The sequence below is a fragment of the Telopea speciosissima genome, chromosome 2 (genome assembly GCF_018873765.1).
Source record: "Telopea speciosissima isolate NSW1024214 ecotype Mountain lineage chromosome 2, Tspe_v1, whole genome shotgun sequence".
NCBI classification, from domain to species: domain Eukaryota; kingdom Viridiplantae; phylum Streptophyta; class Magnoliopsida; order Proteales; family Proteaceae; genus Telopea; species Telopea speciosissima.
This window is the reverse complement of record NC_057917.1, coordinates 63,536,819-63,554,461: the sequence shown is the minus strand read 5'-3', so window position 1 is coordinate 63,554,461 and position 17,643 is coordinate 63,536,819. Positions and strand designations below refer to the sequence as shown.

Genomic DNA, 17,643 nt, shown 5'->3' with positions numbered 1-17,643 from the left:
CCTCTTGGCGTGATGGTAGTTGCCACTGTAAATCTGTAATAGGGAACTAGACTCAGTCCAAGGGAGAGGTCATTGGTTTGACTTTGCCCCCATGCGCTGTTAGACATCCTTATTTTCCCCTCCACTCCCTCGGCCCCTCCTCCCCTAGCGGCCCTATCCACTTGGAGCTCGAATACCACCCTAGCCGGCCTCTTCGGCTGTCAACTCTAGTGGCTTATGGGCACCTGATCGGATCTGATAAAACAAAAAAATGTTCTCTGAACTGGTGGCTCAGGCTGCACCCAAACACATGGTGAGGGGTGAAATGACCACCATGCCCTCTGAAAGGCTGAAATGATTGCCCGCCTCACCCCATGTTGTTGGGCGCAGTCTGCTCCCCGTGTGTTGTGGTGGAGAGAGCACATGGTGAGGGGTGAAATGACCACCCCCCTCGTCCCATGTGGCTAGCCACAGTCTGCGTCCCATGTGCTGCGGTGGAGAGAACACATGGTGAGGGGTGAAATGACCACCATGCCCTCTGAATGGCTGAAATAATCACCCACCTCGCCCCATGTGGCTGGGCGTAGTCTGCGTCCCGTGTGCTGCGGTGCGGAGAACATTGCCCCATAATAATAATAATAATAATACACCTTTTTGTATCACTTTGTTAGATACATGGACGAATTTGTCAATGGATAAGACGAATCACCTCAGCGTGGGGTATCATCTGTCATCATACTTGATGGAACATGCTTTGAGTACATTGCACACTGAATCTAACCACAGTGGCACAGTACAAGTGAAGTCTAAGGGCATATGATGCCCTAAAAGGTGAAATTAGAACTATTCCACAGAGCCCTTAATAAAAAGCAATTTTCAATTGTTGATTAGGGTCACATAGATGGTGACAACATTTCAAGACATTCTTGTAACATCCATTACCTTTAATTTGTGAACTCATGCAAACATTTTATTGTATAATGTTGACCCCTTCCACCCCCCCCCCCAACCCCCTCCCCTAAATCCAATCAAATATAAAACCCACTATTATCATTCAAGAATACAAAGACATATGAAAATCTTATATTAGACTTTGGGGGCATGATTTGTGCTTTATTTCCACATAAAGATTTTTAGTGGTACCCATTCATACCTTTACCTTAACCTTATACCATATTTTAATTGTTATTTCTATATAATATAATCTTAACCTACCAAACACAAGAGCTCATTTTTAAAGTAAAAACACCTACCAAATAATTTTTATTTTTTAATATTAACTTTCTCTATCACCATCATCATCATACCATAAAGTATTAAAATTACTTTTGCTGAAATAGTCCTTGGACATTACACTTGTGAACCGTTCTATTGGTCTGGTACTTGTTCCTTTTGTTGGACTATAAGCGTATGGGACCCACTTACTAAGTGACGTGGAGTGTTTTGATTGGGTGGCCGGTCATCCGAAGCAGTTTCCACGTTGGCAAGCAACGTGCAACGTAGCGGATGCCCCACGAAACCTCAGATCGAAGATGCTCCTTGGCCACCTGATTCCTAATTATTTCGAACGTTTCTAAAGGTCAACCACGTGTCGAATGCTGAGCCGTTCAACACCGGGGGCATAGGATAGGTCTGGTAATAAAAAATACAAAAGGACAGTGACGTGGAAAATAAGATAGCACGCGTGGCGGAGAAAACGATTGACACGTACGTCTAACTTCCAAACGAGGAAAACCATTTGTCCCTGTGGTAGTGTGGTGGGGCCTTTGTACGTGAGAATATACGTTTTAGTAATCTATGTGAAATGACGAAAACACCCCCTCCCATGTATGTGATAAGGTCACTGATTCACGGGTTTCTCTCTCTCTCTCTCTCTCTCTCTCTCTCTCTCTCTCTCTCTCTCTCTGCATCTGAAATGTTATCAAAAAAATATACTAAGCTCATAAAAAAAATTGTCGTTACTTTACTAGCCTTCTTCTACAAAAATGGTAAGTTTCAGTGCTATTATAGCCTGAGAGAACTATTCTTCTTCAATATGCATAAATTGATGAAACAATTCACGTAAAAATAATAATGATGGACTGAAACAGAAAGATAATTCATTCGATGAATAGGGATAATTTTGGAAAATAAAAATCTACGCATTGGCCATTGGGCAAAAAAAAAAAAAAAAAAAAAAAAAATCTCCGCTGAGTAAATTGCCGTCCGGATGACGGCAAGAGAACACAGGATAGAGTCCATTAGTTTGGTTGGGGGGACCACTTTGCATCAAGCCACGTGGACATGAGGGCTGACCTGCAATAGTAGCTCGGTTGGCCCCGTTTCTTGGCAGTATAGGGAGGACTGAAGAGGGGACCGCTTTTGCTTTCGGCCTATATTGAAGGAAGGCAAGGGGAGAGAGCGGGGACCACGAAGCGAAGCATTGATTAAGCCGGCGGCTACTTGGAGTCTCAGACAGCAAAAGTAGGAGAGAGTCAAATTCTAGAGTGTGGTCCCCACCATCTCCGATGCTCTCTACCACGTGTACGATTTCCATTCGTCAAATCACGTCGCGTGCTACTACGTGGTCCCCACTTGTGGTCCACGCGACAAGAGGCCGCCGCGTGTCCATTGGATAGGTATGGTCGTTGTCCGCGAGTGGCGGGGAGAGAGAGAGAAGCAACGTAATTTAAATCGGGTTCTCTCTCTTTTTGAAAAAACCTTTGCTTTGTATGTCGTGGCTGAGAGTTGGCCACCGGCTACCGGTCACCTGTTACCGGCCACCGGTCAAGCCGAGACCAAACCCGCGTGAACAACGACGACAGATAACCCCAGCATTAATTCATGTCTCTCGTAAGTTGCAAGTTGCATTTACCGACATGACAAAGCTGTTTTTGTCTGATTACTTCTCCAAGAACATTGCAAAAACGAAAATTTTCGCCACGTGTAATTTTTTTCCACCGTTAGATTCATCCATTTCGATCATCGCAATTAAAAAAAACAGAAGCATTTCATTAAGAAACCTTTTTTCGTGTCCAATAAATGTCGGCGGCTTATCATAGCAAAGCTGGTTACGGGGATCGGTTTCACGGGGTTAAAACCACTCTTGGGAAACCACTTTTCGGAGTTACTATACGTGTGTGAGATATATAACAATAAAATAATCTCTTTTCTTTCTCTACTAGCTCTCTCGCTTGCAATCGTTCTACCTCTAGTTCGACTCTTGTGCAGAAAGAAAGAGAGAGAGAGATGAGATATTTGCAGTGAAACCAGGTCATCGATGGCGTTTCACAACCACCTCTCGCACGAGATGGCACTTCAGCATTTCACACACCAGCATTTAGGGGAAAATACAGCGGTCTTACGGAGTATTTTACCAGAGCAGCTCGGTCAGTCTTCGTCGGATGCTAACGCCGGTGCCGGAAAAGACCAGAAGGATTTGCAGAGATTGATGATCGAGACTGCTGGAAAATCACAACAGCAACAACAACAACAACCATCGCAGCTCGGTGGAGGAGGTAGTGGTGGACCAACGTGGTTGAACAACGCAATTCTCCGGCAGCAGAACCAGTACGTTGACGGAAGCTTTCTTCACTTGCAGACCAATTCGGACTCGAATTCTGGCGCTTCGACCCAGTGGCTTCCACGGCAGATGCTACAACGGAACACAAGTGATGTCGGTGGTGGTGACGATGTTCCGGTGTCTAGTGACTCGATGATTGCAGCTGCGATATCGCAAGGTTCGGCCGATATAAACGCTAATAATGATAACAGAAACAGTGGTAACAACCAGAACCATGGGGACAATAGCGGTGGTGGGGAGTTGGCCGAGAGCGAAGCTGGAGGTGGAGGGGACGGAGTTGGTCCTTGGCAGAATGCAAAGTATAAAGCTGATATATTGTCTCATCCGCTTTATGAGCAGCTTCTCTCGGCGCATGTAGCGTGCCTGCGTATTGCAACACCGGTTGATCAGTTGCCAAGAATTGATGCGCAGCTTGCTCAGTCGCAGCATGTTGTCGCCAAGTATTCGGTTCTCGGACATGGTAATCAGCCGCTTGTGGGAGACGATAAGGAGCTTGATCAGTTTATGGTTTGTTTCCTTCTCCTGTGCTTCGTTTTTTTGGATTATTGTTTGATTTTGCCCAGTATTTGGTTATGGTAGTATTACGTTGCTTGTTGGACCGGAATAAATTTTGATGTTTCCGACGTTCGCTTTCTGATTCTTATTGACTTGTAGGTATTTTTTTTACAAGTTAGAGTTTGTTTTGATTTTCACTTGGGGACTTCCCATAAAGTCCTCGTTTTGATTTGTTATCAGTAATCGAAACTCAATTCTGTTTGAATGAAGCTCTTTACACTTCTTGAAAAAAATACACATATTAATGGTAATTAGAATAGAGCAGCGACTGGAAGTGGTGATTCATCAGTTTGGGCGACGCTGTTTCCAGTGTTCCCTTCGTCGGAAGATGAGGCAGGGTTCGCGGGTGTGGCAAATATTAGAGTAAACTAAAGTAGTGAAGCATTGTGGACCCTCTGACTTCCTTCTTTTCATGAACTCTATGAAAGGCTGTGTTTCCGTTTTGACTGACAGAGACGAGAGTGCTCAGTTGACTACTGGTAATCGGATTCTCTGAGAACTTTTTGCGGGTTTCAGAACTAGTACTATAGTATGGGATTTCAGATAGCATGTCCTGGTTTAGGAGAGTGGAAGGAGGCTCCAGCATATCTAAATTATGCGTTAGAAACTTAATGGCAACATTAAGGGGGCTACTCTTTATACCAGAACTAGGATGAATCACTTACAAGGAAAATTGCGTTTGTTTTTCAACCGTTATTATCCCGACCATGACTCTAAATGACAATCCCTTCGAGGATAAATTGCTGATGTGGAATCGGAAGTGGGTGGTGCAGAAGATCTTGTGATGCTTCGATCATTATGAAAGAAAGCAGAAGGAAGAACACGATTGTAGCCAATTCTCTTTCTTTTGTAAAGTGTGAAAAATTGAGGATGGTAGAGATATCGTGGCCATGGCAAATAAATAAGGTCTGTATTAAAGTGCTACTAGATTTGGTGCATTTGAAGTTAGTTTTGAATTATGGTATGCAATTAAATGATTGACAGCTTGTCAAAGCTGGAAAGGTTGGTCTGAGATCTTTGAGTCTTGTGGAGGTGATATAACCAGATACTGCTGTGTTGGGTCAATGGTGGCAAGAGGGCCTTTAAATCTTGAATTGCAGTAGGCAAAGTATTGTAGCATCTCGTTGTGTCTAGTTTTTACTTGGATGCTTCAAAAACTATACATCTATAAGCATATGTCAAATCTTCTTTGAGATTTCATTGATGATACGACAAACACTGCCAGGTTGGGTACCCAGCCAAGTCCCTGACTTTACAGGAATGGGCTACTTACTTCATGGTTGACCTTAAAGTTTATTTCTTTCAATGTTATCCTCTGATCACATAATACTCAAAATTGATTGGGAGAAACCTGTAGCAGTTGCAAACTCAGCCAGAATAAGAAGCCTATTAAATTCCATTTATCATGTACAGCCTTCTAATATTTTTGTTTGTTTGTTTGTCATCTTTGCTATTTTCATATTTATATGGATTGTCTTATATATTGGGTATTTATTTATTTATTAGATGTGCCTGTAAGAATTACACCTCATCTTTGAGGCAATTGAAACACCTCTCTTCATGTCTTTGCATTTGAATCTCGGTTTTAGACACAAGGATGAAACTAGCTTCATAAATGTCGATTTATGCCTAGGAATAATATTCTTGTAATTAATTATTTGGGAAGCGGAACTCTGCTTCTCTCTTGATCCACTGGAAAAATAAAGGTGATTATTTTGATTTAACGTGTGAATATGAATGTTTGTCCTTTCCTCCCCCTTGTATCCCCTTATGATTCTGCTTTGTCTGTGGATGGGGATGAAAAAGGATAATACGTGGAAAGAGAACACAAAACTAAACAAATAAATGCCTATTCTATTAGTCTTATATTACCTTCAAGCAATTGAATGGATTTGGCAAAGTGTTAGTGGGCAGATCAATAAATTTGGCTCTTCCTATTACCTCCGGACTTTGTTGTAGTCTGTGGTGTTGAACTTTTCCAAGTAAGTTGCATAAGTTTATTTCTTAGAGTGAAGAAATAAACTACACTGTTTGGGGTCTTGGGGAGATAAGGTAGGGGGATGATTGGGATTTACATAATGGGTCTGAGGAAAATTTCATAATTAAATTATTTGTGCTCTTTTAGATATTTGTTTTAGGGGACATTGAAAGTATTAACTTTGTGGTGCAAAGGTTTCTCTGTCTGTATCATTTAGGTTGTTTACAATTAGCTAAGATCTTCCACATTGTTCGTCATAGGTGAATTGGATTTTTTTTTTTTTTGTGTGTGCCCTTTTTTTCCCCCTTTCTTTGATTTAGGAGCATAAAAACTCCTCTTATAATATCTATGAGAAAAATGGTTTTTGTTTTTAGGGTTATATTCTTTGAGCCTAATGTCTCAAGTTAATGTTTTATGGGGACTGCTGTTCCCTTCTTTAAATGCCAAGCTGGGAGTTGTCTTCTTCTAGGATACAACTATGCAATCCTCAAAAGATTGTAATGGCATTGTTTGATATTTTTCATTAAATTGTTTTCTAGTTGTAAACAAATTGATTGCATTGATAAAATCTAAAATGTAGGATTCATCATTCATGAACATGATATTTTGGTTTAAGGAAACAGTTAAATAGTCAGGTGCCTTACTCACACAAAGATGCATTCATAATAGTGAGGTTTATGCTGTTGTGGTCTATCTAGATCTGATTTATATGATATTTCCTCAGATATACTGTTTGGAATAAATAAAAGTTCTGTTAGATAGCCCACTAAGTTTATTTGCAGATTGAAATCAAACCAGGGAAAAAGCGGACTCCCTACTTATAAGGGCTTACAAACAAATTAAGGGAACTCATAACAAAATTATTTAGTGACATAGATACCTCCATAATTTGACAAGGGATGTTACACCTTGTGAATGCAATAAATTGGCTTGATTAATGCCTTACTTATCTTCTTTTGATAAGCAGGGTTTTATTAAATAAAAGAATAAAAAAAGGGGCTTTCTATTAATATCCCCATTCAATGATTGTCATAGTGAACTAACAAGTATACTCTTTTAAATTAGTTGTTTTTTTTGGGGGGGGGGGGAGGAGGGTGGGCTATTTTACCCTACATTCCGGTAACGCTCTATCAAGAATGCTGCACGTTCGTGTGGCCTCTTCACCAGCACCCGGGGGGCAATGAGGGGACGTGCAGGGGCATCGACCGGGGGAGGTTTTCATTTTGGAGGGGGCAGGGTCGGTCATTTCAGGGGGGCTGTGTCTGGGCGCAGGCTGCAAGCGACCAGGCAGCGTTCTTTTTCCATTAATATAATTTAGGTATGTAAGAGTTTATTTAATTGACTTCCTTAAGATTCTCTATCCATTAAAGTTCTCTATCCATTAAAGTGTTTGAATTGTCTTTAATCAGTTTTGCAATCTTCAAGAGTTATTTTATCTTCATGTTCCAATTAACTCCATTAAATAGAAAAAATTTTAACTATGAGTCCTCTACATTGTCAATGTAACAGGTAAAATTAATTATTTGTTAAAGGATAGTACCTTTGTCTATCAGTAACTTTGAAAAGAAATTAAAAAAATACCTAGGTTGGTTAAGATGTAGGACATGTTATTTGTGTAGCTGGACCCTAATGTTTGTGACTTGCGTACACACAAATCTACAGTGTACTTAATATCCTCTAGACAAATAGAAGATTTATGCAAACCTCCCCCCCCCCCCCCCCAAAAAAAAACAGAAAATGTACATCTCTTTTTGGGAAGTGCTCTGATTTAGTTTTTGATGTACAGTTGTGCATTTTGTAACTGTACACACAACAGCAACAACTCTGCCTTATCCTAACTAAATGGGGTTGGTTGTAACTGTATTGAGTATAACTCAACTTCTATAATTTTAGGGAATATGGCATACTACCACTGGTAACATTTCTGAGTGCAAATCCCTTAACTGTTTCTAAAAGATCCTGGAATCATTGTTTTTGATGAACTTTCATAGTCCGTAAGTTTACCATGGATTTATTTTCCTATTTTACATGTAGTTGGCTAAGATTTGATTGCAGAGGGACAAGACACAATTGGTTCCATTAATTTCTATCCAAGTCAAGTTCTTCTTTTATGGACTGCTGCATTGGTTTGTTCTCTTTCAATCGACCATTTAAGAAACAATAGATGATCAGAAGTGTCTGTGCCAGGCAATATACTATGGTGATTTAGCGGGAAATTATGAGCCTTTTTTCACTGTATTGATCTATTTGCCTGAAACATAATATATGCATATGGAGCCTTTTCAAGATGGAAGAGATTATGTGCACTTGCTCATTGTAAAGCAAATATTCTGCCAGAGGAGCATTCTCCTTGTCATAACTCTGTTGGCGCTAAATAGAGTTGTATGAAAATGCAATTCCCTTTTTTTTTTTTTTGGGAGTGGAGGGGGTTTCCACCATGAAGAGTTGGGCAACTTTATGTGTTCAGACTTCAGAGCCGGAGTCTTAACTCTTGGCTGACTTCTTTAATAGTGAGGGGGTTATTCTTGGCTAGATCATTCCAGCATTCAGGGGAAGCTGTCTAACTTAATTGGTGGTCTACTTTTTTCTTTAGATTTAGTGTCAGAACTGAATCTTTTGGTTGTCTTTGAGGTTTACTATTTTAAGCAACAATAATGAGACTCGTCAGTTGGAGCTTCTGTTCTTGGCATGAACTGAACAAAATGGGATGCCTTTATACAACTTTGGATATTTTTTTCTACATAATAGATCTTAGTAGCTACTCACTATTGAGGGAGGAAGCATATTAATATATCCCTTTCTGTTTACAGGATTTGCTCCAATGTTAGATGTTGATATTAATCTTTGGTTTGAGTGTTCTCCATATATCCACCCATTTGATGATTCCTATGTCGTTGTTGTTAGTTGATGGGGTCATACACTCTCTTAAGGAATTGTTTAATTTTCAGACAGATTTAACATTTTGACCAAGTCAATAAAATTTTAAAAACTATTCTGATGGAGATTTGAGTATATGAAAATTTCTCACTTATGGTGTGTCTTTATTGTTAATGTAACATAATGGTTGTCTCAGTGCTTTCCAACTGATTAATTTTTATTCAATCAATTCAATAAATTTTTTTTTCTGATTTACCTGATTCTGTTCTTCTGTTTTCTGGTTTGTAGACACATTATGTTCTACTGCTTTGTTCCTTCAAAGAACAACTGCAGCAGCATGTTCGTGTCCATGCAATGGAAGCAGTTATGGCTTGCTGGGAGCTTGAGCAATCTCTACAAAGTCTAACAGGTGACTTTGGGATCCAGAAAGTGTTTTTGCTTAAACAAAAATTTCATTCTAACCTGAGGTTACATTACACTAGTAGTATTGTGATCACCATTTATATGATCCTTCTTTTCTTTTTTTCCGGGGTGAATGGTGTTGCTGATTGTTCAGTGAGTTGTATCATTGATTACTTAAATTGCAAGGGTATGGACTTGGAAATTGAGATCGGATGTGCTTCACTGAGTCTTAACACAATGAGCTGTACAGGGGAAAAGAGAAAAGAAGATGAAAAAACAGGGGATTCAGAGGCTCAAAAAAAATTAAAAATGAGAGTAATTTTTATGATGGGACTATATCTTAAGTTTTGTCATTGCAGGAAGAAAAAAGGAAATCGAGGAAGTATTGAAAGCTTGTAGATTGTTGGAATTTTTTGAAATTTCAAAAAAGCCCATGTCAGAGTACAATTCAGTAGGAATTTAGGAAAACATAAATAAACTTTATATTATCCTAAGGAATATGATCTTTAAGAGAGCTATGGCTTGATTTGTGTGGTTGAGCTCTGAGATCACCTACAGTAAAGCTCACACAAATAATAAAGGATTTCTCCTTAAAACTAATACTGAATTGAGAATACTACAAGAATGCTCTATTGCAAACTCTACCATGGGCTCTTATACGTACAGTTTACATTCACACCCCTCTCATAATAAATGCTGATTTTGACATGCCTAATTCTAGACTAAGTTAAATTTATATTTGAAATCTATTGCACTTAAAATTGAAGGAGTTGATGAATTTGAGTAGAATGGTGCTTCATAATTCTGTGACAAAGAAATTCTGATGAATAAGAAAATTCTGAGGACAGCATTGTGGATGGAGCAGAGTCTTGGAAATGAATAAAAGTGGATATAGAATGACTGTAGCTGAGGTGTTAATGTTGAGAGTGAGAAGTGCTACCCATAAGCGACAAAGATAAGGGAAAGTCAACTGAGGTGGCTGGCTGTGTGCAAAGCAAATCAATGACTGCTACAATAAGGTGTTAGTGCGACCAATTGTTGAGTCATTTTTCACTTTCTAGTATGAAACCCACCTGTTAATCAAAAGCAAATATGTTCCAATTTTGATAATTTATATGCAATCTTCAGGTGGATCAAATGGGTTAGCATCATTTATACCTACTGCTTAAATGCCACTCACATGCAACTTTGTGAATACTTGTGCACCCATGTGGCAGGATGGCATTTTGATTCTGACGGTTGGATAGACAGGTCTATGTTCTGATTTAGCCATTTCAATCAAATCCCTTCTTGTGTATTGGCATGCATCCTTCTAATTTTCAGACATCTGTTTATGCCCATGCACCTAGATTTTTAAAGCTTTATTTTGTCAATTGATTTTATCAGTTTGGGCTGAAACTTGGCATGTAAGCAGGGGACCTCTGGGTATACCTGTCCTCCAATTTGGGCCCAATCCGATCTGCCATGTAGCAGATGTTTGGAACTGATGGCTGAACTGTCACTAAGCACGATTTTGGATTAATAAAGTATTTGACAATTAAGTGTTTCAAAATCCAGAAAAAATTTTCACTGGTCCTGACTAGTTAGCATGCTTAAATCTGCCACGATTTTGTCCGACCGTAAAACCCTAAAATCGTTGGGGTATATTGTAGTCTTCTCTCCTCTCCTTAGCTATGTACTTATAGAAACTGATTTCTTAGTCTGTGTTTGGTTGCATTCCTGCTCTGCTAGAGTCATTCTGTGCCATAGATCCATGCATCAGAGTAACTGTTAGGATAGTGATAGTTTTTCCTGGCATAATATTCTTGTGACGATCATAAACTGTAAAACTTTTACATTATATGTAGCTGATATGCTCTGCATGAATGAACAGGTGTATCCCCAGGTGAAGGAACAGGTGCAACAATGTCAGATGATGATGATGACCAGGCAGATAGTGATACTAACTTGTTTGATGGAAGCTTGGAGGGGCCTGACAGCATGGGTTTCGGCCCTCTTATCCCTACTGAGAGTGAGAGGTCCTTAATGGAGCGTGTGAGGCAAGAGCTGAAGCATGAGCTGAAACAGGTAAAGATTGAATACTTAACAGTTTACGTTTTTGCATGTTCAAGGTTTCCAACCAGTTCACATCTCTTTCAGGGTTACAAGGAGAAGATTGTGGACATAAGGGAGGAAATTCTCCGGAAGAGAAGAGCAGGAAAACTCCCAGGAGACACTACCTCACTCTTAAAAGCCTGGTGGCAGTCACATTCAAAGTGGCCATACCCAACAGTAAGTCTGGTTAAATCCTTGCAATCATTCAATTGGCTTTGTTAGGCTATTGACTTATTAAATGCACGAGTTTTTGGATCTTATTTCAGGAGGAAGACAAGGCAAGATTAGTACAGGAAACTGGGTTGCAATTAAAGCAAATTAACAACTGGTTCATTAACCAGAGGAAAAGGAACTGGCATAGTAACCCCTCATCTTCTACAGTTTTGAAGAGCAAACGGAAGAGGTATTCTGGCTAGAGCATGTCTACCTGTTGAAAAGTTTTGGTCATTTCATGGACTTCTGCCAACTTAAATTTGAAAAAGAAGTAATGCAGGTGAAAACAGTGGCGAACGCTTGATGTAGATAATATTCTGCTCGCATTTGATCCCCAAACAAACAAATGTTCCCTCCATGCTTCCAAATCCAGTGGGTGATTCGGCATATGGCTGCATGAGGACACTGCAGAGGTCCACATGGAGATATTAATATTGCTTATACACTGAAGCCTAGTATGGTAGATGAGGCGGTTTTCTATTATTTGCGAGTGGTTGCTGCTGTGAACACTGAGCACAGTTCGATGCCAATTGACAGGTATGCATGCAGTCACACGATACCTATGATGCATGTTGTGCTATATTCTTCAGGTTCAAATTGGGAAAAAAAATATATAATATTGTAATAGAGCCTTCTTCGTGGATATTTTCTTTCTCCTTGTGTAGGCAGATTTGAGAAATCCTTTCGACATGTGAATAGTTATAGTAGCAGGTTGTGGGTGTACAGTGTAATAATCTTGTGCATGTTTCTTCTCCAAGCAATTCAACTAGCTACTATTGCATGTCACAATAAAATGCTGCAAATATAAAATGCTCTTCATAGTGTTGGTCCTCAAGGATATGCGAGTTATTGGCACTATTACATTTTCTCTTAAAATGAAATATGACTTTTATTCAAACCAGAAGGGAAGTATGAAATAAGCAAAAAGGACAAAATCCAAAATTTGTGCCACCTTACAAATTTTTTTAGTGCCAATAATATATGAAGTCCATAGTAGCACATTGCTTGACCACCCATTAGCAGTCTCCTTGGCGTTTCTAGTTTATGGTATGCAGAAGGGAGGGGGAGAGGGATTATCTATAAGTCCATTTTTCGTATTTTTAGGGGTTTTCAGTCCTTACATCCCAGGAGGACACACATAAGGGTGTCAATTTGGGACCGGAACCGGGAATCGTCCTAATACTATCCCGCTAAAATCCGGTACCGGACCGTCTCATTAGTAAATGGGACGGTACTAGTATCTGATTTTGGTACCGAATGATAAATGGGACGGGACGGGACGGTTGTGGGACGAGATTCCCAACGGTACCAGTATCGAAATACCAATTAGGTATCGGATGGTATCGAAATTATAAGTACCGTTTAAAAAGAAAGAGTATATAAGATTTTTTTTTTAAATAAAAAAAAAGAAAAGAAAAAAGAAAGGGAATAAGAATTACGATTCATTAAGGTTTCATTAATTGCCTTTTGAATACGAAGAGGAACAACAGGTCAATAGCCGTTGCTTGAAGTCTCTCCTCACAGAACCTGTTACAGTGCTACTCTTCCCTCCTCCTTCCTCCCTCGACCAATTACATCTACCAGGTTCTTCCTTTTTGCACTTCGTACTTTGTACCATACTAACATGTGATATGTGTAATAAATAGAGTTTTGTTTGGAAAAATCAAAGAGGAAACACAACAGGATTCTTCTATTTTGTAGGACTTCTCTAGATTTAAAAAAATGAGAAGCTTATGACATGTGATCTTAGGGAGTTTGAAGAAGTAAAACTATGATTTTATAATTTAAATTGCTTTATGAAAAGGAGTAGACAACTTAGAATTCATGATACTGAAAAAATTCTACAACACTAATAAACCCGTCTTGGTAGAAACAATTAAACTTCTTGTCTTGTTTTTTACAGTGTCTAGAACCGTTTAAGAATCGATGCCGTCCCGTCCCACTAGTAATCGGGATTGGGATTTAGGTTTGGTCCCGTTAACTAGATGGGACGGTATTGGGATTGGCACTTTTGGTACCGGTATCGGTACCGTCCCATCCCAAATACCGGGAACCATCCCAATTGACACCCTTAGATAACAGTTAGTACAAAAGAAATAAATCAAAAAAATATCTTATTTTGCTATTTTAAGCATGCAAACTAGTCAGGTCAAGTGAAATAAATTAAGTTTTTATTTTTCTAGATTTTGAAGCACTAAATTGTCAATTACTTTATTAATCTAAAGTGCCATCAGCTATCTATTCCCTGCTAACCATGGAACAAAACTCGATCGAAACCTGTCGAAACCATCGAGTTAACTCGGTTTCCTAGGTTTCCGGGACTAGTTGAAGGGGGATTTTATAAAATCCCTGGATTCGACCAGGTTTCGATGGTTTCGATCAGTGTCAACACATATGCCCATCCAAACTAGGGGAAACTTGGCTTGAAACTTGGACAGATAGGTATTTATGCTAGAAGTTGTCGTAAACCAAGACAGACACTTAGTTATGTCTAATATCATTGAAATAAATGTTTCATTTACTTAAAATATTATTCATAAATAAGAAAATACCCTCTATTTGAATCCAATAAAAATAGTTAAAAAATCAAATTCCAAAAAGAAAAAAAATCAACCTCCCAGTTCAAGAACAAAATCTAGATTTTTAACGGTAAGTGCAATTTTCAACTTTCTAATGCTGGGGTTTTTTTCAAATCTAAAATTTTCATAAATGTCAATATGGCAAAACATTGCTAAAAATCAAAAGTGCAGTAAAATATTCATTTGTTTTGATGTTCAAAAAAATATTTTCATTCAGAGTGATTTTGACAGCATTCACGCACACTAAATTAAGTTTGATCGGTACATAACTCCTTCAATATATATTAGATTTAAGCAATCTTGGACTTATTAGAAAGCTATCAAAACAAAGCTTTCTAACAAATCCAAGATTGTTTAAATCTCATTTATATTGAAGGAGTTATGTTCCGGTCAAACCTTATTTGATAGCATGTCCAAGAATAATATACAATATCAAACTTGGATCAAAACCACAAGTAATATTTTTAGTATTCTCTATGTGAAATTAATGCATGGATTAAGTTTAAAATGTCAAAAATAGGCAGAACAACAAGAATCAGGGCAAAAAATCAATTTCTGGGCCTCGAAACCAAGGTTCGAGTTAGCCTGGAGAAAGTCCCAAATTTCGATCGAGATATGGTCCAAACCGAGACAAACTCGTTTTCTGGCTGATCGAAACCTAATCGAAACCCGAGTTTTAGAACCTTGCTGCTAACTAGGTGAAACATCTTCCATCATAACTCGAGGTTTAAAAAGTCGGATTGAAATTGCCGGAATTGTTCGTTTCGAATTGGAATCCATCAACTTTATTTTATTTATTTATTTTTCTGAGAAGGGTTGTTGGAATATATGACCATGAACAGATATGGATACCCCCATTTGGTCATTTCTCCTCCTTTTTTGTGGCAAAAAGTGCAGAAAAGCAATGGAACTTAATATAGGGATAGGAATTTTATCAAGCCTTTAAGGGCAAAAAGGGGATACAATGGCTAGGAGGTCCTAAGGAGAAGATGACTGACTCCCAAACCCCCCAAGAAGTGAAAAATCCAATTCCCCCATTTAGCAACACAGTATGCACTGTTGGACTTTATAGAAGTCTACCAGTCCGTGCAGTAAAGGTATTTCCATTGCTTCACTAACAATAACCAATGACCCACAATAGCCCTCTTTATAGTAGGGTTCTGCCTCTCAAGAGTCAAGATACTCCTCCATACTACAAAGGTTGAGAGCCAGATGCAGCCTTAAGAAAATCATAATTAGTGAAATATGTTAGATAGATTGTAATAAGATGAGAGATTAAATAAATATTATATTATTTGGGTAAAATGTTTTAGTCTCACATCGGAAAACTACAAGAATTATAAATGGTATTTATTATATTATTTTCTTTATCCCTTGAGTTAAACCGAAAAAGGGAAACATTCTATGGTATATATGCGAGGACGGCGACGTGGGTTGTAGAGGTGTTAATGGTATACGCACTTAGCACTGCGCTTCAAGCGATCTGTTTTGATATGGTATGACTATTGTGAATAGCTTCATCTTTGGTTTAATCTAGACCGTTAGATCGGATGACAATCAATCTAATGGTTTAAATGCAAAATGAATAGATATATGATTCAAAACAGACGTATCTATATAGTATCGGGTTTTTATAACCAATAACAACCCTTACTTGGCCATCATAAAATCATTTTGGATTCTAAAATCTCTCAGTCCAATTCATCCTCCAGTTTGGGGCTATGCACTCTTCCAATGTCAGGCGGGATATAATGTCCGAAATATTGCAGAGCCTCCACTTGGTTGCCATACAAAATGAGTCCCAATGTATAACAACACTCAAAAGGAGAAAATGGGTTAAGAGGTAAAAGAGTAAAACCAGGTGGGTCACGAGTTACGAGTCACAACTAGGAACCCCAACTCAGCTAGTACTGCTCCTCTTAAGCGAAGCAGCAAAGCGTGAGGAGAAATGAATTGGTGCACAGTACTCGTGATCCTTCCCTTGCCCTTCATCGAAATTGAGAGCGTAGCTTTGAAGATCGTATTGGAACTGGGGCTTCCTTCTCATGTTGTTGTTGGCGTACGATCTGATGAGCTTGCGAATGACGTTTTTCCTCTTGTTAAGAACAAACAACAATTCCGTTATCTCCTTCGTCTCCTTCTTCAATCTTCTCATCCATTGCAGTCTCTCATCCCTGTTCTCTCCTTGCTCCTGCAATAGAGACACCCGTTTACCCTTATTACATCTTTGCCATCTCAAGCACAAGAATAATTGCAAACACGCACTCCCATCATTGCCAAAACCCTCTTCGTAATCTTTTTCTTTTTCCTTTGCACGTTCTTCTCTTACTTTATCTGTAGTGTTGTCTACCAAGCTTGATTTCTCATGAACAGCATCCATATATGAATATGAGAGAGAGAGATGGAAGTGGAGTGTGGGTTTTGGGTGGAAGGAGGCAACTTGGTTTTTGTTGATTTTAAAGGGGAAAGTATTGAAAGGAAGGATAAGAGAACGCGGGTTGGACACTCATTGAAGCTCTAATAAGAGGGCCAGCTTGGGTGGTGGTTACACGGTTTCACTCAATGAAACAGTGTTAGGATTATGAATTGGACAAAATTGGTGGAAGGGGAGGTAGCTTTAATTATTTGCCTTCTTCGTCATTAGTCATTGATCCTTTCTCCTTACGCTCTTGTTTTTGCCAACAATTCTCCCTTATCTTGGTTGTTTTAGACAAAGTTTAAAGTATTGGTATCGAGTATTGTATTGGTCGAGTGCTTTTAAGAGATATAGTGTATCGTATTGGAGATACATATCGAATGCAGTAATTACACAACGACATGGTCAAGATACACATAGAAATATACTTTTGGAAAAAAAAACAATATATAACAAATGTCATGCATAAACACTAAAATGGAAAATAATGTATATAACCAAACAAATGCATTAAAGTGAAATTGTTATAAAAGATGAGGTTTGCGATGTAGAGTATTAGATGATGCAAAGGATGATGTTGTAGTATTCCTTGATTCCTTTTTTAGTCCAAAAGTATGAAAAACCAAGATTAAAAATAAGATTTTAGTCTTTTGGTTGAAAGTTTTCCTTCATTTTTTCTGTTACAATAAGAGTTGTATCGAGTCTGTGAGTGAAAATAACTTTTTTATGAAATGTATCAATGGTATCGGTATGTATTGGTACGTATCGAACCATATCGATCGATACGTATTAAACCACCCACAGAACCCTTTACTGGGCATATCGATACATATTGTATCAACTCGTATCGGCCGATATATTTCGATACAATCCAAGACAGTCCATTTTTTTTAAAAAAAAAGAGACATTGATATGTATCGTATCGGTACCAATCGATACCTATATGTATCTATTGTTAAGATACGAATCGATACTACGTTGGGCTCCT

The 17,643-nt window shown here is 38.7% G+C and overlaps 2 protein-coding genes across 4 annotated transcripts; one reads left to right on the top strand and one right to left on the bottom strand.

Moving 5' to 3' along the window:
* The first annotated feature begins 1,846 nt into the window (after positions 1-1,846).
* Positions 1,847-12,477, top strand: LOC122650235 (homeobox protein knotted-1-like 2). Of its 3 annotated transcripts, none has more exons than XM_043843583.1 (7): positions 1,847-1,891; positions 3,200-4,048; positions 9,240-9,360; positions 11,227-11,420; positions 11,493-11,624; positions 11,714-11,850; positions 11,941-12,477. In XM_043843583.1, exons 2-7 carry the CDS (start codon positions 3,239-3,241, stop codon positions 11,942-11,944), a joined length of 1,398 nt encoding a protein of 465 aa, XP_043699518.1. In that variant the 5' UTR covers positions 1,847-1,891; positions 3,200-3,238; the 3' UTR covers positions 11,945-12,477. The 3 variants fall into 3 exon arrangements, with proteins under 3 accessions (XP_043699518.1, XP_043699517.1, XP_043699516.1); XM_043843582.1 differs by having other exon boundaries at positions 11,933-12,477; XM_043843581.1 differs by having other exon boundaries at positions 11,930-12,477.
* Positions 12,478-16,139: 3,662 nt separating this feature from the next.
* Positions 16,140-16,619, bottom strand: LOC122650984. Its single transcript, XM_043844336.1, has one exon. The coding sequence runs from the start codon at positions 16,617-16,619 to the stop codon at positions 16,140-16,142; it is 480 nt and encodes a 159-aa protein (XP_043700271.1).
* Positions 16,620-17,643: the final 1,024 nt, after the last annotated feature.